This window comes from Falco rusticolus, chromosome 4 (genome assembly GCF_015220075.1).
Source record: "Falco rusticolus isolate bFalRus1 chromosome 4, bFalRus1.pri, whole genome shotgun sequence".
Taxonomy (NCBI): Eukaryota; Metazoa; Chordata; class Aves; order Falconiformes; family Falconidae; genus Falco; species Falco rusticolus.
In genome coordinates, this window is record NC_051190.1 from 57,595,244 (window position 1) to 57,622,703 (window position 27,460).

Genomic DNA, 27,460 nt, shown 5'->3' on the forward strand with positions numbered 1-27,460 from the left:
TGCTTGTGGTAAGTTTTCTGCGCTTTGGTTTTAAAAACCGGTGGGAACTACCTGTCAGGGCCAGGGCCTGTCAGACCCCAGTGACCCGCCTGGCGGTATGTCCTTTTATAACTAAATAACCAGTTCCCCCCGGCAGCTTCTTAACCTCTTGCAGGTGCCTGGCTCAAGGGGGATGGATTTCACAGGGACTAGGTGATTGTCTTTAATCGGCTGTTGAACCAAACCTGGTTCAGGCGCTGTCTCGGTAATTGCACCCCGCCTCGGCATTCTGGAGGAGTGTTTGGGGTTGTGTGTCTGGTACGACACCCCGTTTTCTGCCGTGTCAGCACTCCTCAGGGAACAGAAGTTCCCCTGCTTGGCAGCCTGCCTCTAGCGTTGTTCTTTGCTTCCATAACGGCGCTGTGACGGCAGAGGGAGCCCGAGCGCCGCCTGGGCCGGGCGCCGCGCACAAGGCGGCGGGCAGCGCTCGGCAGCCCCCACACAGCAGCTGCAGGAGCGCGGCCCTTCCCTCCGGTGGCAGTTTGTCCTTACCCAGCACCTACCCCTGAGGAAGCGAGGGCCTGAACTTCTGCTGGGGCAAACATGACACCGGAGGAAGCTGAGCTTTGGCCTGCAAAACAACCGCTCGGTTCCAGCAGATGGACTTAATAGGCTCCAGTAATGGATTTTTTTTTTTTCCTGGCTACCCTAGCCAAAGACAGCAAAAAGCAGGGAGTGATTACACTGTTAAGGAATTATTTGTATTTCATACTTCTGTATCAAGGCAAGTGCTATAAAAATTGAGTAGTTTTGTATCTCCTCCCAGAAAGCTGAAGTGTTTCTAAAGCCAGAACTACAAGCTTTAGGGGGGGAAAAAAACCAGGCCCAGCAATCATTATATCCCATTTCTCTGCAGGCAGGCACTAAGGAACCACTGGAGAAAAGGCAGGGAAAAACCGGAATATACAAAAGAAATGTAGGAAGCGATAGATGTAGTTTTAACTACAGTAGGTGGGAAAGCACAAAATGATTCCTTCGTTTAGCCAGAGGGGTTCCCAGACGTACAGGCATTTCCCTACGCTAGGCCCTGGGCAGGCAGTGGCAGCAGTGCTGGGCTGTACAGGCGGTGTTTCTCCTCCTTTGAAGTGGCTTCCATAGCAAACTGGCAGTGACAACTTAAGAAGTTAAGGTTTGTCCTTGGGGAATTTAAAATTAGCATCGTAACATGCAGTGCTTGTCAGAGGAGCCGTTCCTCGGTGATGTAATTCTGCCAGCACTGCCTCTGACTGAGTGTGCAGTTTTAAGTCATCGGCAGGGCGGGAGGCAGGGGCTAGAAGTTTTAATTTTGACCGCGTATTTGAAGATGTTGTGATATTACCACTTCTGCCTGTAGCTAAACATGACTCATTAATTCCCTTCTTTACAAGGTCTATGCCTGCTAAATCCATTTGCTAATTCCATATGCAGCTGCTGTATGGGCAGATAAGCTCTCATGTCTACTGTACTGTGTGCAAAGTTTTAAACAATCTGTATAGCCCAGACCACCTGTGCTGCTCCGTCCCCCTCTGCTAGAGGCCTCCGTCAGCAGAACACAGACTGCGTGGTGCAGTCAGCCATCACCCCAGCAACCACCAGCTCATAAACCTGTCTCACAGGGCCAGTACTGAGCTATAACGACTGGACTGAGAGGTTTAGAGTGGAATTAAGTTTACATGATGCTGATGAGCTCCCAAATTAGCCTCTCTTGATGGGCATTTAACATAACATAATTAATTAAAGTGTTTCACCTGGCAGGTTTCTGCATCTAGTAGGAGAGCTAACAAAGCTGCTCAGCAGGAGAGGTGAGCAGGGCACAGGGCAGCTGTGACAGGGCTGACCCGGAGTCCCAGAGTTGGGGTCTTTGGTGCCACCACGGTGAGCATGGAGCCAGCACATGGCTCTCCACTGCCTGTGCTTTTCCCTTAGGGCTGTGTTTTGTTTTGTGGCTGGCTGCTCCTTCCCCCAAGCAGGGAAACCGAGCTCTGGCAGCCTGGTCACAGGTGGGAGGCAGGACAGCTCTGCAGCACACCTGCCTCCATCCCCAGCAGTGAGAGAAAGGCAAGACATGTTTCCAAAAGGGCAGGTATGGGGTTTTTTTTCCATATTCCATCCATTCTTACCTGCTGTGCACCTGCAGCCAGCCCAGTCTCCTCTAAATGAGAAGAAAGTAAGAGCTAGACAGTTGGTAATCTGTAGATACCACATGTTTATTAGTCCATTCTAAAAAAGGATTACAGCATGTTTACCTTGCTGTAGCACAGAATAAATAAAGCCATAAAAATAAAAACATGTGGTTAGATACTTTTGTACTGGTTCTACAAAGAGTTATATCTGCAAATAGAAAAATATAAGAACCCTTGTTTATTCTTGGCTCAGTGGTTATCAGAGAGGGATAAACCTGGAAAACGACTGGGAGAACTGCTCTTGAGTGTGACTGCTTTGCTGGTGTTACTAAGGGCCTGGCAAACCGAGGCCAGGCATAGCCTCGTACAGAGGAAAGATGACAGACCTACAGCGTCCCGTGCACCCTTCCTCTTCTCTCCTCTGAAAAGCACAATTTAATGTTTCTGGTGGATACAAGGAAAACCTTTCCCCCGTGAGGACAGTCAGTGGGCCAGGCTGCCCGAGAGGTGGTGCCATCGCCACCACAGGCCTGGCACCTAGTGAACAGCTTCTGTGTCCTGCAGTGCCGAGAGGAGCCCAGCAGGAGCTGTGCCCCCAGGGGCGTCATGCCTAGGGGGAAGCGGGCTGCTGGAAGCACACAGCTGGAACGTGTGAGGCCCTTGCTGCTTCCTTTGCTGAAGTGTGAGATCGTAAAAGGTAAAAAAAGGACCAACCTTTGTTGGGAGGAGGGTAACTGCTGGGCCTTGGTAAACAGCTGACCTTGGTACAAAAGGGCTGAGGTTTAGCTTGTTCTTAAGCTTATGTTTTGTTAAAAAAAAAAATATAATTTCAATTTGCAGTTATACTGCAGGGCACCTTTCATTCCTACATTCAGCCAAACAGAGGGCATGTGAGCAGGCAACAGGAACAGGAGAAAACATTTCTCATTAGATACTAGACAGGCAAAAATGTGTAACATCTCTGTGCCCGAGGGAACTGATAACAAGCAGTCATAAGTGAAGTACTTAATTATACACAAACACCCCTCCAGGCACATCACCTGAACCACACAGCAGTCCCTCCTGCCCCCAGTGCTGCTCAGCTGAGAGTCATCTGCAGTGACATCTGACTTGAGTCCATCTGACAGTCACAGAGGAATCCTGGCTCCTGAAAAAGAGGTTCAAGCAAAGCTGTTTCCCATTCCTTTCCAAGTTCTGGTTTACATGGACACGGTGCAGAAAACAAAAGGTTCAGCTTTGGTGACTGATGGAAAGTCTGTTCTGGACAGTCACATTAGTTCAACAGCCTCGTGTTCCCCATTTTCTTGCTGAACCATACAGCCGACTTTATTGTTGAAGAGACGGGACAGACTTCCCTTCTGAGAGCTCCTGCCCTGGGCAGACCTCTCCTTCTTCAAACGCCGCTTATTTCTCTTGCATATTCCCCGGATGTCCCAAATCCGTAGTGTGCCGTCATGGGAAGCTGTGTAGAGCAACTCATTGTGGATCTGGAACAACAGGGTCACACTGAATACCACACCATGCAGCTCGGAATCGGCACAATCAAACTGTCAAAAATCAGAGCAAACACAGCTTGATCCTAACACTTCAGGCCTGATAGCTCATTGCGAGCGCCAGTATAAATTATCACAAAAGCTGCTGAAGTGGGATGAGACATTACCAAGTCAGGACTCATTTCTCAGCCACTTCACAGAGCCATAAAATATAAACAGCAAGAGTTATTTATAACCTAAATCCACCAGAAAAGCAAGGGGGGAACTAAACTCGGTGTCAGAGTAGGCTGTAGCTAGGAATTTCTAGGCTTCAGACTGCTGGTTTTGAAGATGAAGCTTAAGGAGGCACCAAAGTCAGCATCAGTGGGCAGCCGGGGGGGGGTGGGTGGGTCGTGAACACTTTCCCTTCTCACTTCCCTTCTTTTGCAGTAAATTAAAGGTACAATTCCTCCTTCAAAATTTGTTGTTCTTCCAAACCTGCAGTAATTTAACCTTGATTCCCTTACTGTAGTTTTGTTTCCTCCATGAAACATTTGCCTCTGTTGGTAATGTTTCCAGTTGCCCTCCCCCTGCCCTAGAAGCCAGCCATCAGCCTTGCTCTCATTTCTCCCTTCCTGCGTCAGTCTGTCCACCACAGGTGCCCCAGAAGCTGGCTGTGACAGCGAGTAACCCACCGGCACTCTGGCTTACACCAGCATGAAGCACCACACAACCACAGCTTCCTCATCCATATACTTAAGATATATGAAGGTGGCCACTTCTCAGTCCTCTCTCTTCCCAGGATTTTTTGCCCTGTGTGCTCGGGTATGAAATTTAAAAAAAAAAACAAAAAACCAAACAACAAAAACACACAAACCAACCAAAACCACAAAGCTAAGCTTTGGTCTTGTCAATATTTAGGGTTGCCCAGAGTGATTAGATCAGTTACCACCCACGTACATCCAGGTGACCATGTGCTACACAACCAATTGCTCAATACCCAAGAGTTTGCAGTTTAAGACCAACTAGCCACTTGCTACATCAGAAAAAAGTACAAATACACAAAATATACAAAAGACAACCATATTTACAACAAAAGACAACATATTTACTGTATGCTTGGGATCAACTCCAAAACGAATTTTATCTCCTCTTTTTTTCATTTGACTGTCAACCTGCCAGAAATAGTGTCTCACGTTCTTAATCAAAATCTGTATCCTGCACACAGCTTTTACTGATATCCTGATGCAGAGAGATGTGGATTCTTAAATGCATAAAGCATCCAAGGATTCAAACTTTTCCCCTGGGATTCCTTACATGATACTGGTCTTTGCACTGCCACCAAGGATTACTAATTCCTCCCCTTTTAACTTTTAAACACCAGTATCACTTGAGCCTAGAGAATATGCAAGCAACTTTTCAGGCACTTAATTAACTCTTTGAAAATCTTTAAGACAGTGGCAGAGACTCTTCCATTTGTCTGGTAGGATGCGGGTCAGACGTCAATACAGAGCTTCTTAGTCATCTTTATACCTTCAGAAAAATATATCCTGATGTCAATATTTTATTTAAGTGTTTATATAAAGACAGGCTGAGAGAGCTGGGGCTGTTCAGCCCGGAGAAGGGAAGGCTGCAGGGAGACCTTATTGCAGCCTCCCAGTACCTAAAGGGGCCGACAGGAAAGCTGGAGAGGGGCTTTTTACAGGGGCATGTAGTGATAGGACAGGGGGGAATGGCTTTAAACTGAGAGAGGGTGGATTTAGATTAGATATTAGGAAGAAATTCTTCACTGCGAGGGCAGTGAGGCGCCGGCACAGGCTGCCCAGAGCAGCTGTGGGTGCCCCATCCCTGGCAGTGCCCAAGGCCAGGCTGGACGGGGCTGGGAGCAGCCTGGGCTGGTGGCAGGTGTCCCTGCCCATGGCAGGGAGTTGGGACTAGATGGTCTTTAAGGTCCTTTCCAACCCAAAACATTCTATGATGTGCAGGGTAACACATAGAAGTCACCACTTGCTCTTCACTAAGGTCATAAAGGACGGTAAAGCAGTCGCTAGACGGATGAGGGATACCCATGCTGAGGGGTGAGGCCAGCAACGCTACCTATTTTTCTTCTTGCATAGGGGAGAAACTTCTTTTTCCCCCTACAGCACTGCAAACGCATATTGTCAGTGTCTTGTAATGGAAGCGGTCTCATGAGGCCGGAGTCCATTCCCTGCCCCTACACAGAATCAGTTGTAGACATCTCATTTCTTATGGTTGCTTGTCTAGCCTGACCTGAAAAACCCCCAATCACAGAAACAGGACTGTCTCCGGGGGCTCGTTCTGTGGTTTCACTTATCCTTATTTTACCATCCAGTTTTTCTAACATTGCCTAAGAAATATTTGTCTGCTACATTTTGTCTTATCCTAGAAAAACATCCAATGCAAGACACACAGAACAGCTAGCCACACCAATTCCCACAAAAAAAGTGAGGGTGCTGTCAGAAGTGAGAAATCCCAGCAAAGAACCCCCTTCCTGACCTGGATGCAGTTGATGATGAACTTGTGCCCTCGGAAGATCTTCTGCAGGACACCACTCCTGGAATTGAAAGCTCTTGCACAGGCATCACCGCTTCCTGTGAACACTGCAAGGCAACCACACAACATGGCGAACAGCCAGATGTGAGCAGCCACGTAAGGTCAGTTCATCCGAGTTCAAAAATGCACTTAAAGCTAGTTCACAAAGGAGCGTGATGTATCATTTTTAGGCTTGATTCTCTTCTCAGTTATACCAAGTTCAGATCATTTTCATTTCCCTGACCCCAGCACGCTTGTGTTCATTTGTATTTTTCAATACACTGAACTGCCTTAAGCCTGAAGTTCCTACATACATCAGCATTTCACTCCACATGCACTTCAAACAGCTACTTCGGCTCTTCTCTTCCGTGTATATTTTCCTGCCTAAACATGCCTCACTAATTCTGAGCAGGCAATTTATCTCAAGTCTGGTTTTAACGTTTTGCACTGAGCCCCCCATATGTTTTACCACGGTTATTTCCAGGTTTCCATTCAGTACCAGAGTACCTTCATCACTTCTGCTGCAGCCTGAAGCAGCAGAAGCGTCTGTACAGGGAAGCTGCAAACCACAGGATCAGCATTACCCCCTTGCACACTACTGATATGAATTTGGTCTTTGCTTTGTTAAAACATACCATGTTTTCCCCGCCATTTTCAACAAAAGCTTCCTATCAGCAGGTAGGGCTGTCTCTGTTGAAATACCGTAGTGAAATCTTCTGTCCTCAGAGGTGAGTGGCATGTGTAGGCAGCTTTACAAAGCAGCTTTATAAATTCTTTCAGTGTGGTAGATTTCTTCAGCTAAATCCTGTAGCTTAGGATCTTTGCAAGCAGCAGAGCCTTTAAGTGATTCAAGGCCCAGGCTATAATCTCTGTTTCAGTATGGCACGGAATTATTTGAGGGTTGTGGCTGTAACTCTTGTATTCTATGCGCTATGTTGTACACGTGCTACAAGGCGGGGCGGGAGTTAAGTAAATTAAGCATGACCAGGGGTTCTGGCCGTTCATCAGGTTTTCTCAGGGTATCTTAATGTGTTCGAAGAACAATTTCACAACACTTCAGGATCTTCACATGAGATCCCCAGACCTGCTGCATCTAGAAACTCTAAGTATTGAATATTTAGATTTTATACTTAGCAATATGCCCAAAAAGGAGCACATTTGTGTGCTTTAAAGGTTACAAACTGTCTTCATAAACACCCAGTTTCAAACTCCTCAAGTTTATCTAGAGATAAATTATTTCAGAACTGCAAAAAGCAATCTATTCACTGCTCCCTGCATTTCTTGTCATTGCAGAAGCCACTAGCATGGAAAGATTTTTATGAAACTGAAGTGCCTGAAGACAACAGATCCCTTATCCTTTGGGAGAAGTCAGGCACTGGATACCTAAAGAAAGGTGAATAAGTTATCACGGCTGTAAATTCAGGATAGAATAAGAGATGAGAGAACAGGCTACCTACTGCCATCAGATTTCCAACTTCAAACTGAACAGCAGGAGGCTGGGTACTTCCTGGGTACACCTTCAAGAAACATCTGGATGTGGAAAATCAATGTCATTTTATATGGGCCACTATAAATTCAATTGCCAACACAATCCTGAAAAAACGTTGTGTCCCATTCTGCTAATGAGTAACAACAATGTAAAGCAGGGAACAAGGTACAGATTGATTATTTTTTTTTCCAGTGAATGGAAATCACTTAATACCATTACACACATGCAGAGAGCAGGAACCAACTAAGAGCTGTTTTCACACTGTCAGTTTACTTCAGCTATCGCTATCAGGGTTTTGCTTCTGACTGACATCCTTTACATCTTTTGAACTGTCACTCTAGATTTAGGAAGTCTCTTTGCACCTCTGAGTTTCAAAGGAGAGCTGTTATCTAACCCAGATTTAGCAAACAAACAACAAAAAAAAGAAATCAACAATTATTTATATTTTTTTAACTTAAATTTCATAGACTCTTGGGAGGAAGAACAGGTTTTAAACGTTCCCTTAGAGTTTTTGCAACACAAAAAAATATAATTAAATTTTAAATGACTGTGCACATACTGTAGGAGAGAAATAACCAACATAATACCATTAAGTAAAATAGATCAAGAACCAACTTTAGTATTCCCCATGCTATTAATTACACAAGCAGACTGAGAAAAGCCACTAGAAACACATTCTGATGATTTAAAGCTTAAATCTCAAATCTGTCTAGACTCCCTGTCCACTGTAAAGTCATTTTGGAAACACACATATATTTTTCCTCTCATTCTTCTACTATATTTTCCTATTTAGACTGTAAACTCTTTGAGGAAATGTGCTTTTAGGTACTGTCAGCAAGCAACAGAATTAAGATCTTTAACGGAAAGTTACCACTTCTTTCCATGTTCTTGCACAGATGCCAATGCAACATAAACTGTAACAAACATCATCTATGTTGAATTATTTTCTCCACAGTTTTGAAAGACAGAGAATGGACACACAGTGCTGATCTGTCCCAGGTGAACAACTAGAATTTTAAGCTACACTAGCTCCAACATCTGGTATCCAGAGAGCACGTCTTCGTAACTCTAACTGAACAAAACTATTAGATACTGTGTAAATAAGTGATCAATGTATTACAATAATGCAAACAATCACAGTATATGAATTAATTTTTAAGGGGAAATTTCCTCTTTCAGGAATTAAAATGTGTCTAAATTCTATTCAAACAAGTTCCTAATATTTTCCCATGAGATTTTTCTGCCTTGAAAAGTGGAACAATTCAGTTCTCCCCATTTGCCATTTTTAGTATTTTTGCATTTGATTCAAAATGAGCTCTAAAGTCCGTGAACTCTTCCATCACACTATCAGGATGTTCTTCACAGGTCTGACTAAATGCAGCAATATTGCCTGCATTTTAAGAAAGAAAAAAGAGTGTTATGGAAAAATAACGTATGTGTATGGCAGGGACAGGGTGGTACGGTGAGGGGGAAGAGAGAGAAAGCTGCAGAGCTGATGGGGGTGGCGTCAGATAATGAAACCTTTGTTTGAGCCTGAACTTTCTTTATGATGGTTTTAGAAAGTCCGGTTAAGACTATACCAGTTGCATGAAAAGCAGGATCAACACTGAAAAAAAAAGCAGCTCTGGAGGTCTCATTAATGGAGACAGTCTCTCCATCTCCCACCCAGACATGAAGATTCCTCACCAGATCAGGCCAACATCAGCTTAGCACAGTTATCTTGCCTTTGGGTAGTCTTGTTGAACTCAATGTTTTTGTTTGTATCTTTGTAATTAAAAGGGGGAAAACACACAACACACACAAAACTATGACTAACTATTTTAATGAAGAAAAGTAGTGCTGTGAGTCTAATGATGAAAGTAAGACCAAAACAAGGCTTCCTGATTAAAATAAAAATCTACCTAGGAGCTTGGTTACATGTGAAGTTTCCAAACATAACTTTAAAAAATCAGTTCAGTTACTGAGTTTTAAGGGTGGTCAGTCAACCATGTCAAGCATGGTGCTAGACAACTGCATTAAACTTTAATCTGCCTGGCAAGCTACAACCCTCTTCAAACGTGTACCATCTCATATTTGTCAGCCATTTATCACCACCACACTGATGATCTGCCAAAAGAGGTACAGAGGCCCAAACAGAAACCATTCCTTTGGCGTTAACACATTCCCTTCATAGCTGAAGTACAGAAATCTATATCAGAAAGGCATTGCGAATTTCTAGATTGGTTTAAGACAGGCATTCCCATCCTGGTTACCCTGAAGGAGAGAAGTACTTGTCTGGGAAGCAAATGAAGGCACATCAGGTCTAACATCAGTGGCAGGGTAAGACCAGAGCGACACGTACTGAGATTCAGGCTGATAAAAACAGAGGTGCAGTTTTGCAACCCCAAACCAGATATGGATAGGTGATGTGCAGAAGCAAAGCCAGCCAAGAGAGGGATTTAAAGAGGGAGGTTTCATGGTCAGAATACTGTTATGTCAGCATACCACTATTGATAGGAGTACTGAAAGTAGAGGCACTGAGTCCCGAGCATTAGTAAGGCAAGCAATTCTTGGCTACTGCAGAACCAACTTGGTTTGGGGAACCAATACATGAAAGAGGACAGAGAAAGGGAAAAAGAAATTGTGGAAAATGAGTTTAGGAGATGGTCAGAGTCTGAACAGGGCCCTAACCATTAGAAAGGAGCAGTGAGCATCTGAGATGTGATTCTGGTTTAGGACAGTCCATTACACAGTCCCTACAAGGTAGCGGAGGCAGGCACAGGGCTGCAGATCCAGCAGCAGCACTTGCTGTCCCCAAGTATGCAGCAGAGGCAGACTGACAGGCATCAGACTAGCAAGGTTAAACCACAGCTACATAAACAACTCACAGACAGCTCAGGATTTAAGCCACTTCCCTTGGTAACAGAAATAAAGCAACTGCCTCTTCATTTGCCAGAACAGAGGTGGAAAATGGAGGGAAGATCTAAACTTCCCACATGGAGTAGCGCAGTGAAGTTTGCTACTGAACATAAACATGTTGGAGCTGAAAAAAGTGACAATTTCACAAGCCTTCAAAATTACAATATTCTCTATTAACAACCTTTGATCAAAGACAAACATCGGAAAGGAGACAGGGATTGCTGAACGTAGGAAAGGCAACTTACAGATCCCAGCGTGGTATTTCAAAGTGCTAACGCTGTGTTTGTGAGCCTTGTACGTTTGGATTCGCTCCCCAGTGTCTACTAACCAGCACTTCACTGTCCTGTCCGCGCTTCCTGAATACAAGTGCCGATTCACTAGCTGAAGGGAAGAGAAAAAAACATCAACAATAGTCTCTCAGGCACGTTCGTGAGAGAACTGCGCTGAAGTGACTCATCCAAAGTCGCGGTTTCCAACTCAACCGCCTGTTACAAAGAGCACCAACTACACCTTGGAACAGAGGGACAATGAGCAAAACCAACCTTGCATTCTTCACCATCGCATCTCCCATTGACTTCTGGGCCTTAAAAAGAGCTCCCACATTTCAGAAGATAAAAAAAAAAAAAAACAAACTTAGCCCACCTGCTGGTGCAAGCAGGCAGGACTTCAGTGAGCTTAACAATGCTAACCCTACTTTCATAATTAGTTACATCAATACAGCCTCAGAAAAACCTCTGCAGTGTAGTTTCTGCAAAGCATATTTGACAAGAACTTTTATCAGATTGTAAGTTTCAATTACAACAAAAATTTCAGAACTATTTTGAGTAACAATAAAAAGTAAATTAAAAATAAAATCCTACACAGTGTAATCCAGGATTTAACATGATTACTCTGCACGAGGTCAGTACTGGAAACACTATCCCTTCCTTGAAACTGTTCTGTATCTGCTTTTCCACAAGTCTTTTTAGACTGTGTTATCAAATGATTCAGTAATTAACCATCCTCACACAGGTTTTTAAACATCTTCAGTCACGTTGTCTCCTGCTGTGTGTTTAGAGCAACTGGGCCGATAAATCCCAAAGGTGCCTCATTACACTAGTCACCCTGCACACTGTGTGAACTCACTGGTGGCGGAGGCTCGATTTTATTTTACACAGACAAAACAGAGAAAGAAAAGGAAGGACTGCAGTTGGGAAACCAAGACAGAGAGAAAATAACGGACCCGTGCAAGCCTTTAAAACTAGCCAGTACACAGTAACAAACTATCCATAGCCTGGCAGCTCAGCAGGGAAACTCTCCACAGTGCAGAGAAAAACTTGTATTCTATGCCCATCTAATGAAAACAAACTAAAGGTGTTAACAGCCATTGTTACGTACAGCTCTGATGGCACGCTGCTCCAAGCAGAGAACTGGCCCAACACCTGCCATCTGAAGGCAGTGTAATGAGGACAGGCAGTCACTGCATGCTCACAGTTTCATGGACTTACAGCAATCTCTGTTTCAAAAGGATGGAGAGACTCAAGGGAGAACCCTGACCCACGCAAAGAAACAGATTTTGCATAAGGAGTAATAACACCTTGCTTGCCCTCCAGACACACAGACCAGACTGTTCAAATGACCAGCAGAGCACTAACCCCTCACGCTACTCAGGTACCTCCAATAAACCAAGTGCAGAACAAATGACAAATCAGCTTGACACGGGTCTTGCTCTTAGGTCACTTTTAAGGGTCTGGTGCTTCGGCCACCTTAGACTATTACAAACCTTTGGTCCCCTGTCTTTGCACACTCTATATCTGTAAGGCTGGAATGTTTTTCACACTTAGCCATCTCCATTCCATTCCAAAACGGAATCATCCCATTCCTAAAAGGCATCATAAGTGTGCTTTGTGCATAAAAACATTTGCACTGTGTTACAACAACATAAAACAAAAGGCATTTTAAGATACAAAGCACTACAGTGATGGGACTGCGCTAACCCACGTAAGAAATGTATGCAGGCAAAGCGAGATGATCACTGGATACAGCTTCCACCAAGTCCAGCTGGAGCAGTGCATGCCACGCTTCCTACCAGCAGCACTTGGCCCATGGGACAGTTTTCATTGCTAAACATCAGGAGACTGTAAAACACATACCACTGTTAAAAGCCAGCAGGACTTTGAAATGTCACATCCTATCACTTTTAAGCTATTTTAGCAATGGCATTAATACTGTATCTCAATGAAGAAAGAGAAGGACTGACCAGCAGCACTAACAAAAACTGAGAGCTACTGAGAGCTAGCCTGAGGAAGGTAGCCTGACTTTTAATTTCCAGTCTCAACCTGAATGGGCATGAAGAGCATTATCACATCGTACCTGCTAAACGGAAGAGGATGCTCTGAGCTGAGATCCTGCTGCATTGTTCTTGGTCAAGTCATTGCATTTCTTTTTCAGACCTCTTGCTAGCAGAACAAGGGAAAACACTAAGTTATGAACTCCTGCAGGTAAATGCCACACTACATTAATGGTACATTAGGTTATGCTGCTTCATTTCTACGTTTAACTGGGCGTATACATGCAGAAGTGAAACAGAAGAGCTGCAACTTGTCTAGATTTGTTAATTTGCTAGATATAAAAAGGTTTTAAATGATGTGGGCTTACTCAGGTGATTTAGAGCACCAGGATTGTAACAGCCATAGAATCATAGAATGGTTTGGGTTGAAAGGGACCTTAAAGATCTTCTAGTTCCACCCTCCCTGCCTGTGGCAGGGACACCTTCCACTAAACCAGGTTGCTCCCAGCCCCGTCCAGCTTGGCCTTGAGCGCTGCCAGGGATGGGGCAGCCACAGCTGCTCTGGGCAGCCTATGCCAGTGCCTCACCACTCTCATAGTAAAGAATTTCTTCCTTATACCTAATCTAAATCCACCCTCTTTCAGTTTAAAGCCATTCCCCCTTGTCCTATCGCTACATGCTCTTGTAGAAAGCCCCTCTTCCAGCTTTCTTGCTGGCCCCTTTAGGTAGTGGGAGGCTGCTATAAGGGTCTCCCTGGACCCTTCTCTTCTCCAGGCTGAGCAACCCCAACTCTCCCAGCCTGCCTCCATAGCAGAGGTGCTCCAGCTCCCTGATCATCTTCGTGGCCTCCTCTGGACTCGCTCCAGCAGGTCCATGTCCTTATGTTGGGGGCCCCAGAGCTGAATGCGGTACTGCAGGTGGGGTCTCAGGAGAGCAGAGTAGAGGGGGAGAATCCCCTCCCTCAACCTGGTGGCCACACTTCTTTTGATGCAGCCCACAATACGGTTGGCTTTCCAATGCCCAGTAAGAGATCTGACAAGATGGCTGGCACATCAACCATCTTCGTTAAATTCAAAGCCTCTGTGCTACCCCGGCTGCCCCATGCTAGACTTTTATGCACCTTCTTCTCCCTCACCAGTTTAAGCAGCTGAGCACAGTAGCAAAGGATTCTCAGCCTTGCATGGAAACAGAAATACTTACAGGTTAATCTACCAGATGCCACAGACCAAGCCTGCAGCACAGCCAACAGCAAACCCCAGTACAGGCTCTGACTGTCACACAGCCTCTCATTTCCATGGTATTTTTAAAACACAGAGCACGAAATAGCTCTTGATGGCTTTCTCAACTAATAGCTATCAGCTCAGGTTGAAGTTGCAAATCAGATCTCCCTTTAGTCATATGATGCCAGCATCGTGCCATCTAAATTGATGCAGATTATCTACAGCTAATATAGTCCCCTTATAGTCACTGCAGTCTAGGGCACAATTTTTCTCACCCTGAAGCAGATGCCTGAAACAGATCATGTCTCAAAACTCGCTATTTCTCCCCCCAACAAGGACAATCTTCTCAGCTACAGCCACCTATATCAATTTAGGTGAGATGACTCCTTCACTCAACTAAAGATAGGTCTAGTTTACAACTCCAGCCTAAGCTACAACCTTTCAGATATCTATATTTAATCAAAACAATAATAACCATCACATACTGTTCCCCTAGCCAGAGCAACTTACAACCAGGCCCCACACCGTGTAATACAAAATAAATACCTTCCCTACTTTACAGATGGGGAACCATGATATAATGCAACTGAAGTCCGTCCAAAAAAAGGACTTGAAATTTGTGGCAAGTTTTGACTGCCTAAATCCCAGAGTGCACCCCTGATTTGGGAGGCTGATCCAACCTGCAGCCATCCCTTTTCTACAACACGGAGGAAGCATTACGTGCTTCAGCGCAGCTGTGACAAGCAACAGCGCGCAATATCCCTGAAACTGGTCAAAGGAGTATATGAAAACCAGGTGGGATTCTGTCTGAGTAAAGCAAGACAGAGGAACCAATCTCAATATAACCCATGTCAAATTGGTATTTTCACTCCAGAGCCTTCTTTCAGAGTTTGCATCCAAAGGGTGTGACCATGCTCCAACAACGCAGACATGGCAGCCCTGGCTCTAACTCACCAAGGCTGGACACTGCAAATGCCCTTATGCTGCCTGGGCACAAGCCACCTTTGCTGTGGGAGCAGTGGAGGTCCTAGGGTCCGCCAGCAGCACAGGTCCTTGGCTCCTGTAATCATTTTTCTTAAGTCATGACTGTATTGAAAACTAAAAAGCCCAAGAAAGGAGGACTGTAACACAGTTCCCCTGCCCACTCCAGACAGGTCCCCAAAGCATTGATTTCTAGTTAGGCCATCTTCTGCTGGCTCTCCCTCTAGCACTCTTGCTGACCTCCTTACACCAGCTCGGCTTCTCCTATCCAGTAGTTATGGGACTCATCAAATGGCTTCCAGTTTCTTCAGCCTGCAGAGGCTGCTTAATCCAGATCCACCGGTTTTGTTAGACTACTGGGCAAAACCGTACATTGCCATTCCTAAGGTTAAACATCTCCACTAACATGTTATGCTCAGCAGATCTGTCCTCTCTCAGGAGCTGGACAAAGTATACAGACTTCTCCAAAATGCTGCAGCTTCGGTGGAATCTGAGCCTCCCTGCTACCAAGACTGGCACCCATTTTTGTGTATGAGTATCCAGGCGCAGTCATTTTCAGCAAGTACTTGTAAGCTAGGTCCCCAGGTCCGTAACTACTCTGTTTTTTCTAGCCCAAAGCCTCCAAACCTTCACCCAATTCCTGAGATCCCAGTCCTATTTTTATTAAAGAATTTCATTTTCTTATGATTTAGAAGGAAAAATGTAAAACTTCACTCGAGAGATTTTTCCAGATACTCAAGTCTGTCAACTCTTGGTTTAAAAAAGATCAGTAGAAACAGTTACATATTCTGATCTGCAACTGCCTGGAGAAGCAGTGATATTTTCAAAGCTGTATTATCCTTGGCTGGCTTTTGAGCACTTCGTTCACTTTGGCTAACGGCCCAACAAAGCTCCTGACAAGGAAAATCATGGCAAGGCAAGGACACCTGTAGCAGAGCAGGCAGCACAGAACAGATTTGCAGCTCAGGTACTAACGAGCTGACTGGACATTTCAAACCCAGGTAGCTTCAAAAGAATTGAAAACCTGATGACAGTCAGATGCCCAGTTCTAAAGCCTCAGCCAGACAGTAAAAAAATCACTGCATTGATATCTGTAATTCTGGATTGTTCATATTTCTCATTACTCTGAGAGACTTTGCTTTGAACCAGATGAAACACAGAGACATGAACGAGGCAAATTTGTCTTAATTCTCAGCCCAAAGTACCAGAAGTGCCATTCCATGAGAAGTTCAGTCAAGACTCCTTGTGACTAGCAAAGTGGCAGTAGCAAAATACAGGTTGCGAACACTGAAGTAGTTACAGGTTTCACTATTCAAAAATATCAGTTTTATGCAATCCTGACCCTAATTGTTGTCCCCAGACACACCACAGTTTGAATAAAAAACCCTAAACAATCAGATCTAGGGTTGGTCTCTCAAGAGTCACAACCCTATTGCTCCACAAATTTGGCTGAACTGAATACATGCAGCAGCTTAAGACAATTTCAACTTGTACGAATGCCAAAAATATCTGCCAAAGAGCTGTTTAGTGTGTATTTCAACCTTATAGGAATGGACTTTGTTCTCCCAATTAACCTTTCCTATAAGAAACAATCTAACCCTCACCCAAGGAGATGCAGTCTGCATTCCAAACAGATTTGGACACATCCTCTTTCTGAAGGTCACTGCACTCAAGACTGGCTCCCAGGAACTTCGTGATGAGTTCACATCAGCCACCCATATGTCCCATTACCAGCTTAGGTCAGTATTGCTACAGTCTGCCAGCTGGGTCTTCTGTTCACAGCCACTTCTAAGTCGAAAATCACCAACTTGGACCAATCTCAAGTTACAACTATGTAAGCCTTCGGCCGAGTTAGACTTTCAGGATCCCATTCAAACCACATTCATTTTAACGAGCTAACAAACTCCCTGTGGGCAAGAAATTAGTTTTTTTCCTGAGAATCCATCTCAAATGAGCTCTCTGGTCTGGCTGTTAGAGAACATTTTTCAACTTTTTTACTGCATTGCAAAGTAATGGTACTAGGAACATGTTTCTTTTCTACAGGTGGTGTACACGTTCATATTCCTCTAATTCACATCTTCACCCTCTGATTAATTATACAACAAATACAAACACAAATTACAAAAAATATGTGCACTTAATTTAATTGATGTGACAAGAAAAAAATTCTGTCCCCGTGATCACAACAGTTAAGCATATTAATGGAGTTCAGGCAATGGCTTTGTTCAAAGCATTCTTCTAGTGAGCTTTAAAAGGCAGCTAAAGGGGATGGTCCAAACAAAGGATCCTTTGCAGGAAAACCAGAAGCAAGTCCTTGCCCACTTGTTCATTTGAAACCCCTTTTGCAAGAAAGGAGTTTTCTTGCAAGAATGTTTGCTATAGGATCCAAGCTAAACGCCAAGCTGGATCATTTCTCTCTGCCAGCTTGTGGCAGCACAATTTTAATAAATACTCACAGGCAGAACAACCTGCAAAGGACAAAGCAATCCTTGTGAACAGTTTGCAAAGCTACTTTGGAGACACTCAGGAAAACATACACAAGTAAATATTTAAGTCAGGGTTATTCAGCCTATTGCAGGCAGTCACATTAATGAAAATGCATGTTTGATTATTAATTGCAAATACTGGTCTTTAGCCAGCCCTGAAATTTTTGAGTGGAAGAACTAGCATGGGCCGTGTGATTACACTCAGCCCACCCTTGCTTTTTCCCATCGCTTCCTATAAAAATCTCATAATTGGCTCTTATACGAAGAAGGAGCACTCAAAACAGCTGCTGTCCCTTGCCTGCCAAGCTATCAATGTGCTGCAGGAGAAACAGAGTGAAGAGTTCTGGCTGCTCCTCTGCTAGTTACCTTGCCTGACTATGCAAGCGAAGTGGTCAAGGCTGCCAAAGCACCTAGCATGCACACAATTCCCACTGCAGATAGAAAGCCTCCTGGCAAAACGTTTGTCAGTCTAATTTAAAGTGGAAGGAAGAGAAGAACAGCGTTAGAATAAGCTGGTACCTGCAGCAGAACTACTTGACAGCAGACCACATGCAGTCAGTTCAGCTGTTAAATCACCTTCAACAGACTGACCCCAGGACAAGCCCTGGGGAAATACCTGAACAGCTCACCCTCTGCACTCTGCCATCCAGGGCCACCAAGGACAGGGGAAAGGCGAAAGCTAAAAGCTCACCAAAGCTTTCAGCTCTGCCGTGCTCAATTAGAGTCAGTTTCAGGCTCCTCTAACTTATGCTAGGGGACAACACCACCTATAAGGATCTTAGAGCACCTGAGGGACCTTCAAAATCTGAACAGGCCTGTGGCATCACCCCTCTTGCTTTTCACATGCCAGCACTGCAGGAAGCGAGGTGGAAAACATGGGTGTGCTTTATGAATATCTACTGCTCCTTCAAGAAGTTCCAGGAATTTCCATTCACTGCTACAAAGACACTATTGGTATTACTGGAAAGTAACGGGAGACAACTGGAACAGTCCAGAACTAATTTGCAGCAGTTGAGAACATCCTGGGGCATTCTTGTTAGTAACAGTACTTTTTAACGTTGGGGAAAATATGGTCTCAATATCCAAATTTTTCCTGATCCGTGTCCAGGATTGGGAGATCACACTGAGCATTTCTCAAACTTTTTGAAAGGTCACCCTCCCTTAGGGATCTTTATTTGAATAAATAAAATGAAAATAAGTCTTTATTTTTTTCCCTTTATTCTTTCCACAAAAGCATTATACCACCCAGGGAACAGGTAAAACTACCTTTAATTGCTGGTATCAACTCAGCTCCTCCAGGACAGGGGAGTGAAAATCTGGTGCTCACTTTTGCCCTGAAGAAAATGAACTATTGTCAACAATTAAAACCGTCAGCTGGCTACAGTGAGCAACTTACAACTACCTCCGAGTCATTCCCGACTCATGGTTTGAAAAATACTGTCCCAACTCACTGTCATAGACTGCAACATTGGCACTAAGAAGCCCTAGGCAAAAGAGGCTCCAAGAGCTTTTTGAGAACAAAAAATAAAAAAAATAAATAAATAAACACACACCTCTATTCAGGAAGTTTCCCTTCTGTTGTAACATCTTTGTACGGATTCTGGTGATTGACCCCTTTCTAAAAGAACGAAAATACCATGTGGGCTGTGCTGAGAGGCAGCCAAGTGGAACAGAAGGGCTAGTGTTGAACCCAGTAAAGAAGAGGGAGGAATTAGGAAAGACCAACAGCCTAAAGCTATTCAACAGCAGTACAGTGACTGCTTAAGCTGGGATAAGTTTTAGAGGCCTAGAAACTAAATGCTGTCTGTGAAGCAGTATGTACCTCAGCTGGACTCTTTTAGCCTCAAACATCAACTGGTGATGAGAGAAGTGAGAGGCTACCAGTTACTCACGGCTAGAAGATTTGGCCAGGACTGTTGCCAACACAGTCTTGGCAGCAGTAGTCTTGTGTACTTTGAATTGTTCAGGTTTTCCAAATAGATGTATTGGTTTTGCTTTTCTTCTCCCCTACAAGAAGTTCTGTTTATTTAAAACCATTGTTTAACTCCATGCTCACAAGCAGAGAAGCATTGCTCATTCTTGAGCATTCTAAGAGTGCAATTGAATTTCCCAGGCTTCTGGGAAAGGGTCAAGCCAGTTTTGTGTAACAATTTTAGCAAGAACCCAATTAAATTAAAGCAAGCTCTGTTGTTGCCAATCTGTGCCTTGGAAAAGGGTTACAATTAAACAGCAAAGCATAGCATGACACCAAGAACAGCAACAGATTTACTTGAGCATCCACAAAAACAAGCTTTAACACTAAAAATTTACCCAAGCAAGACAAACATTACTCTAGGGCAACGTGATTTTGTGGGTTGGTTGGTTTTTTTCCTTTCTAAAACTGAAGGAAAATAGAACTGCTTCAGTACTATCAGGTTTTTAGTTTGCTAGTGTCAGCTGTGACTACCTTCTTTAGAAACAAAGGCAACATTTACTAAACAGCTATTAAAAATACATACTGTAGCCTTTGTAAAGGAAAAGCACTTACGGGCAACAAACACAAACCATGAGAGTAGTGAGAAAAACTACTGTCGTTAACTTCAGACACATACATGAATAAATCAGGTTTGCTGACCTGAAACTAAGTCACAGACCATCACACACCTCTATTAAATATACCATTAGCATTTTCTGGTGGATAATGCAGTGTACAGGACAAGTGCTTGTGCCATAGCTCCTCTTCCCCTTCATCTACCTAACCTTCTCTCCTCTGCAACATTAACAAATCTGGCAGCGTTCACCAGAAAAATACTGCAAACAGAAAAACGGAGTATAGTTTTTCAGGTTACGTTAAATTGTTTCCTCTCTGTCCTTCAGCATTTCCTGATTTTTCTCCCCCATGCTCTACTTCTCTTTTCCATTTCCCTTGCCCATTTTCTTGTCTTGGCCATCTCTTTCTCCCTTTCTTTCCTCAAATTATGTCTGTGTGGTTTTTAAAGCAGGATTCCTTTTAGCTTTATGACTTTCTATTACTGTTTGCCCACAATTCTGGGTTGTTGGGGTTTTTTCATCCTAGTTTAATCTGAATTTTTTTCCCCTTCCCTTTTTAAGTTACCTGACCCTGTGTCTGTTTACTTCCTCAGATTATTTTCTTTCAAAGTCTAGTGATCCCGTGTAACAATCCTACTCAGGTGAACAGCCTTCCTAGCAAACCCACTCATGAGTTTCAAGACCTAAGCAGATTTAAACAGATACTGAGCTAGAAGTTAGACCAGGACAGCCAGTAGAAGCCAAGAGGATATCACAAAGCGTTTTAGGGAAAGAGAATTTGTCTCAAGGCCACAGAGCACTATTATTTTGTTATGACATGAATGTTTAAGATTACCATTTATAACCTGTCTTGGGAGTGCTTCTTTATGAATGAAAAGGTAACTAAGGCTCACATGAGTTAGGACACAGATACCCCCTTTGGAGAGCTCTTGAAGAAACCTCTGTTCTTACCTCTAGGCAAATTACTGATCCTTGATGCTCTTTGAACACTTTCAGCTGCTCACCAGTGACAATATTCCATGTTCGAATAGTATAATCCGTGCTGCCAGAAAACAGTTCCCTGTTTGGTGCATCAAGTATAAGGCATAAGACAGCCCCAGTGTGTCCCAGCAGAGTCTGGTAACAGCGTCCACTGGACACCCACCAGACCTTAACAGTGCAGTCTGTGCTACCTGTCACCAGGAGGTCTCTGCTCACTTTCTCTTCCTCCTCCTCTTCCTCCTCCTCTTCTTCAAGAACATCCCTGGAGGAATAGTGAGCTAGAGTCAAGACACAGTTCCGATGGCCCCGGAATTCCTGGATTTGTTTCTCTTTGTCCACACTCCAACAGCGGGCCGTCCTGTCATAGGAGCCACTAAAGAGATAGTCTTTGGCAACCAGGATCCTGCAAAAAAAGAAAGTTTACATGTAGGAACAGTATCATTCTTTTTAATAACCATTTTTTGTCACAATTTTGACACCAAGCAACCTGAAGTTAGAAACAGTAGCATGAATACATCTGTACAATAGTAGCATATAATACATCTATAACCCCAAATCAGCATCACTGTTTAATACACATTATTTATGAACCTTTTTGTTGGGTTGGTGTTTGGTTTTTTTAACATTTCCCTGTTTCTACTTTTAAAATTGAGACCCCTTCTTCAGATATAGTGATGCAGATATTTCTGCACTAAAGCACTGTAACTTCAGGCATTTGTGTCTTTCTAAAATATTTTCCAACAGGACTGTTATGTACTTTTCAGAAGTTACATATACTAGCTAAGAGTTTGTTGTGCTTCCTTGTTTCATTGGTTGGTTTTTTAAGTAACTCATTCTTGATAATTATTGATTAGAATTTTTTTACAAATAATTATTTACAAACTCACCTATGAAAATAGCTCAGAATTAAAATAATAATTTAAAAAAAAACATTCCAGGAACCTGAACTGTAACTGACAGTGTACAAAGATAATCATCTTCCCATCATCAAGCAGAGAGAGTGCAAAAAAAATAAAAAATGCACCTAATTTCACTTAGTCCAGGACCTCAAAAAAGGTATAGCAAAATCACCCCACTTTTATAACTGAAGAGCAAATCAGAGATTACAGCTCAAGAAGTCAACTTACTGGGCCTCCAAAATAATGGAGTTGTAGCTACACAAACATACAATAGAAAAATCTCTTAGTTCATATTTCCAAACCAGAGATAGGGAACATCATAACCTGTCGTCTTCTTCAGCTGAGTTTGGTCCTCTGGAACCTTTCAAACTGGCAACAAAGTCATATGAATAGGGAACACATTTCCTATTTGCTGATTCAAGCAAAAATCAGGCCAGTGCCAAAATACAGACAGAGCCAGCTTTCCTAACTATTTACAGAATCTAGTTACACTTTGTATGTGTTTTGAGTTTAGTAAGGAACAAAAAAACCCACCCACCCAAAAAAAAAAACCCCAAAGAAAAAAACCCACACACCAATCTTTGACTGCTCTATTTGTCATTAATTAAATCCAGTCCAACTATGAAGAGGCACTTTAAATTGACAGGCCGATCCGTAACACACAATCGGTTTAATATTAAACTTCATTTGCACAAACAGAAATAGTATTTCCAGAAAAAAGCCCTGACTTTACCCCTCTTAATGATGCTGACACAAAGGCTTGACGTGATGTTTTTAAATCTATTTATCAGAAGCATCTGTTATCAATTGAATAATTTCTTGTGGAATTTCATTCCTAGCCCTGGATTCAATTCCCCTGCTGTGTGCCTTTCATTTCTCTCCTATCTGCTGTCTATGGATGTGTCAGCACTGTTGCTAGGAAAACTAATCATTACAGCACAGAACATGTGTAGCATGAACTCCAAGGTTTACACAACCCACTTTATTAGTGTAGTAATGGAGAATTGTAGTAAAATGACAATATGTGCAATAATAGATTACAGGAACACATGGGAAGAACTCCACAGAACCAACCTGTTAACTATTGATGTGTGTCCTCGGTAAATGGCCAGGCACTGACCTGTCATCACATCCCACTTTCGAATGGTATGATCTGCGCTACACGTGAAGGCAGCCTCATTTTCTAAGTGGCAAAAGGTGATGTAACTTTCATGTCCTAGGAATAACAAAGGAAATAAATTCAAGCACTGTGCATGCAAGCAGGACAGACTAGTCAAGCTTTTCACCTTAACTAAAAGAAAAATAGAACAAACAAACAGACTGAGACTCTAGTTTTAAATGCACCACCATGTTCTTCACATTTAAAGATTTAAATACAAATGTTGTGTTTTATACAACAGCAGAAAACTCTGCTTCATTGATATAAAGTTAAGTGATAGAACAGTACAGTTCCACCAATCAGGTAGATCAAAAAGTATTGTAAAACCATAATGAGCTATATTAATATCAGTATAATAAAACTCAGATTACTAAAGTTTAAAACCAGTTAAAAATTGGCCTTTTTTTTTTTTTAATGAAGAAATGTTTTTGCTTCTTTCTTCAGAAGTCAGGAAAAAAGGCTGCATTTCAACCCAGCCCAGTGATCGTCAGGACACAAACAGCCCTAAATTAAAGTACTGAAACTATGAAAAAAGGAAGCAACATGAGACTTACCAGCAAGCTTAATTTCATTGTCCAAGCAGAATGAAATGCAAACAAAAAAACATATCTGCTAAAAAGTCAGCCAATACTTTCCCCATTATGACTAATAACATTAATAAATCCTACAATTTTCAAAATGCCAGTATACCTTTAAGGAAATGACACAGAAAGAAAGAATAAAAGCACAATTATTTATACAGTAGTCACAGTATTTTGAGATTCTACAGTTACAATAAAAAGAGACACAAATGCTACTCTAAAAATTTCATGCTGAAAAACAGGGTAATGCTAGCAAAGAGGAATCAATATTACAACCTTAAGTTTTGTCATCACTTAGCAAGGTGTGTCATTTTTCTATTGTATCATTATATGCATCACATTTAAAAATCACCTTAGGATTCAAGTCTCAGCTTTGTCCAAGATACCTTGTATGAAATTGTTGCCACCTATCTAATCATTGGGATAGTATTATCTTGCACTCTTCCATTTTAGTTTAGACTGTAAGCTTTCAAGATCAGAACTGTTTCCTCTTAACTATCAGAAGAGAGCCCCAGACTTTGGTTGAAGCTGGTGGGTCCTACTGTGATTTAAACGACAGTATTTTTTGACAAGAAAAAAAATGTAAAAAGGACACATATGATTAAAGAGAATTAGATGGACAGACGAAGATATTAGAAAAACAGAATCATGTTGTAGAATAAAGATACGGTAAAAAAACTGAGGGAAAGCAGACTCTCCAGTAAAACAGTTTGTTTCACTGACTGCAAAAACCAGATTTTAATACAACTCCTGTAGTTCAAGAGTGAACCAGAATCCATGTTATAAACACACGTTTTGGTTTCCTCATAAGCAAATTCACCACATGCCAAAAATTAAACATATCACCAGGGCTATATAAGCAGAACTACACCCACCTTCACAGTTTTGTAAAAACTTTTTGCTAAGCAACTTAAACAGGACAAGTTTCAACCAACTGGGATTTTTCTCACAGCATCCTGTAAGCTTGCTCTGAGAAGATCAAAAAACCATCTTGGTTACTGCACAGTAACTAAGTCTCTCAGTCAGATTTTAACCATCAATAACACTCAAGCCACGCAAAGAATGCCAAAAGCCCTTGTGGCAGACAAGGTCTGGTGCTGGTCTGGTCAAAAGCAGCCACCAAAGAAATCTTTTGGTTATGCCATGGTGGAAGCCTGAGACTGTGTTATAGAAGTTTATCAGTAATTATAGCTTGCACGATACAAATTTACACAACTGTGTGCATGCATAAACATAAAATAAATTACCTGCTTTGACTGACAGCTCATAAACCATCTAGCCAACCTTCTTTAGAGTTTAACCCAAACGCTAGCAGAACATAGGCCAGATCCTGAATATCATCCAATACATTTCTATTTCTAGTTAAAACTTAGTCAGTGGTTTAACGGGATTTCTAAGCCTAAAGCAAATGCAGTGACTTTTTCAGGAGCTAGAACCATGGCAGGATGTGGGAAAACCAGAGAATACTCAATAGTTAAAACAAGCAAGAAAATAAACAACAATAACAAAAAAAAAAATCACAGCAATGTGACTTCTTCTTTGAAATAAAAAAGGATTAGAAATTCCAAATTTAGGAGTTTTTCTTTTTTTCTGTATTAAGAGAAAAGAACGTGAGTGAGGATACAAACATCTTTAGTCCACATCTGACTCATGCATGACTGTACTTTCTACAGAGTTTTTCTTTTCTTTTTAATTCTTTTGAGATGCTACTCTAAGGATAATAAACTTCGTTTAAAATGCAAAATCTATTTAAAATTAGGGGGAAAACACCCTATTTCATAAGGTTTCTTTCCAGACTTCTGGGTCGAGAGTTTCTAGATACAGATTGTCTGGAAAATAAGATGATTAAGGGCGGGTGGGGTGGGGGGGGTGGAGAAGAGAGAAGAGGCATAGAGAGACCAAAAGTCAATTTCATCAGGGTGTAAAACAGACGGTTTCTAGAAAGAGACACAAGTTAAACATCTGCTAGGTTCCACATCCTGAGATAAAAGGATCCATAAGTCAGTAGCACTGGTAACCTGTTTTGGGTTGCAACAGCTTCTCCTTAACATTCCTGTAACAAATACTCAAAAGAGCACAAAACAAAACAAGCAGATTTTGGCTGCCCAGCAGGCTGCAGGGACTGAAAGAGCCCAGACCATGCTGTGTGGCCTGTACCATGCTTTAGAGTCAAAAACTAGGTGAAAAGAAGCTACTGTACCTTGGAAGTGGCCATGGCACTGGCTGTCGGCGGTGCTCCAGAGCCGCGCAGTGCCGTCCTCGCTACCCGTGAGCAGGCGCTGCCCGTCGGGGCTCAGGCTCAGCCAGTTGATGCCTCCTTGGTGATCGGTGCAGACCTTCACGGCTGAGCCGCTATTCCCCATCCCGGCGGTCCCAGCGAAGGCAGAGGCTGCGGGTCAGATCACAGGCACCATGCAACCCCCAGGCCGTGCTCTGGGCCTCCAGCTGTCTCCCACCGACCAACTTCAGCCATTACCTCAACTCCAAAAAATCAGCTGGGTAGTCCACACTCCTGCACAGGGACACAAAGGAGGAAGAGAAGTGCACGTTAAATATCATTTCATCTCCCCCGTGGATACATCACTTTCTGGGTCAGGGCGTGCTGAAGCCACCGAGCGCCTCCCCCGCAGGAACCGAAGCCCTACGGTGGAAGATGGCTCTTCAGCCACCCGCTCACTCGTGCGCCCTTCCAGGGGCACAGAGGGGAGTCCAGCCCCCGGGAGAGCCGCCAGCCCGGCCACCCCGGCACCGCTACCCGGTGCCCCGCGCTGAGGCTGCCGCCGCGCCGCTTCTCCTCACGCGGTTCCAAGGCTGACCCGGGACACGCTGAAGAGGCGACGAGAGAGGGAAGCCCAGCCTCAGGCCGCCCCCAGGGGCCGCCTGCCCCCTCCCTCGGCCGCCGCGGGATCCCCTCAGCGCCCCCAGCCCTCGCACACGGCCCCCGGTACCACAGCCCTCGGCTTCCACTCACCGCCCCGGACACGGCCCCGGGTGGAGGGCGCGGGGCTCGGCGCAGCGACCCCTCACTCACGCTCTGGGGAGGGGGAACCTCCTCCCGCCGGGGCGGGGGGCCCGGAGCGGGCGCTGGGCCGAGCGCGGGGTACCCCCCGCCACCGCCCTGCGGGGAGGCGGGAAGGGCTCCCCTCCGCCCCCGCCGCCGGGCCGAGGCGGGCGCCCCGCCGCCGTGCCCCGCTCAGGCCACCTCGGGGCGGTTCCGCACCCCCAGCGCCGGCCCTCCCCCCCTCCCTCCGTTACCTCCCCCCCTCCCTCCGTTACCTCCCCCCCTCCCTCCGTTACCTCCCCCCCTCCCTCCGTTACCTCCCCCCCTCCCTCCGTTACCTCCCCCCCTCCCTCCGTTACCTCCCCCCCTCCCTCCGTTACCTCCCCCCCTCCATGTTAGCACCGCTCCCAACCGCGGCAGCCCCCTCCCCGAGGCGGGAAGCCGCGGCCTCCCCCTGTCCGCGCTGCTTCCACGGGGCTGCCGCTCCCCGCCTCGTCCCCCCGGGGGCTGCCCCCCCGGGACAGCCTCCCCCCGCAGCGACCCCCATTTTCGGGGGAAAGAGGCATCCCCCGCCCCGCCCGCCTCCCCAGGGCTGAAGCCGCCCTTACCTCATTTTAGTCACCCGGCGCTGAGGCGGGGAGCGGGGGAAGAGCTGAGGGACGGGGAAAGCCTTTCCCGGCTGGGGACCCTTTAACAACCGCACTAGAACCAAACCAGCCCGAGCGCTCCCGCACCCCCAGCGGAGTCCCCAGCCCTGTCCCCGGGGGAGGCAGCGCTTCCTGCGGCACGTTTCGCCCCCTC

The 27,460-nt window shown here is 44.3% G+C and overlaps 1 protein-coding gene across 3 annotated transcripts; it reads right to left on the minus strand.

Moving 5' to 3' along the window:
- Positions 1-2,206: 2,206 nt before the first annotated feature.
- Positions 2,207-27,460, minus strand: WDR86 (WD repeat domain 86). 3 transcript variants are annotated; one of them, XM_037384691.1, is made up of 7 exons: positions 27,268-27,460; positions 25,859-26,170; positions 22,993-23,134; positions 20,990-21,422; positions 10,799-10,934; positions 6,131-6,234; positions 2,207-3,688 (listed from the first exon to the last, which is right to left on the minus strand). In XM_037384691.1, exons 2-7 carry the CDS (start codon positions 26,019-26,021, stop codon positions 3,410-3,412), a joined length of 1,257 nt encoding a protein of 418 aa, XP_037240588.1. In that variant the 5' UTR covers positions 26,022-26,170; positions 27,268-27,460; the 3' UTR covers positions 2,207-3,409. The 3 variants fall into 3 exon arrangements, with proteins under 3 accessions (XP_037240588.1, XP_037240590.1, XP_037240589.1); XM_037384693.1 differs by having other exon boundaries at positions 2,207-3,628; positions 27,268-27,458; XM_037384692.1 differs by lacking the exon at positions 27,268-27,460 and adding an exon at positions 26,630-26,831.

Bases quoted from the DNA above. Each gene is read 5' to 3' on its own strand.
- WDR86 (XM_037384691.1), bottom strand. From the start codon at position 26,021: ATGGGGAATAGCGGCTCAGCCGTGAAGGTCTGCACCGATCACCAAGGA. The intron at 23,135-25,858 runs GTACAGTAGCTT...TGTTATTCCTAG, and splicing joins GTGCCATGGCCACTTCCAAG to GACATGAAAGTTACATCACC. The intron at 6,235-10,798 runs GTAAGTTGCCTT...GTTGCCTTGCAG, and splicing joins GAAATACCACGCTGGGATCT to TGTTCACAGGAAGCGGTGAT.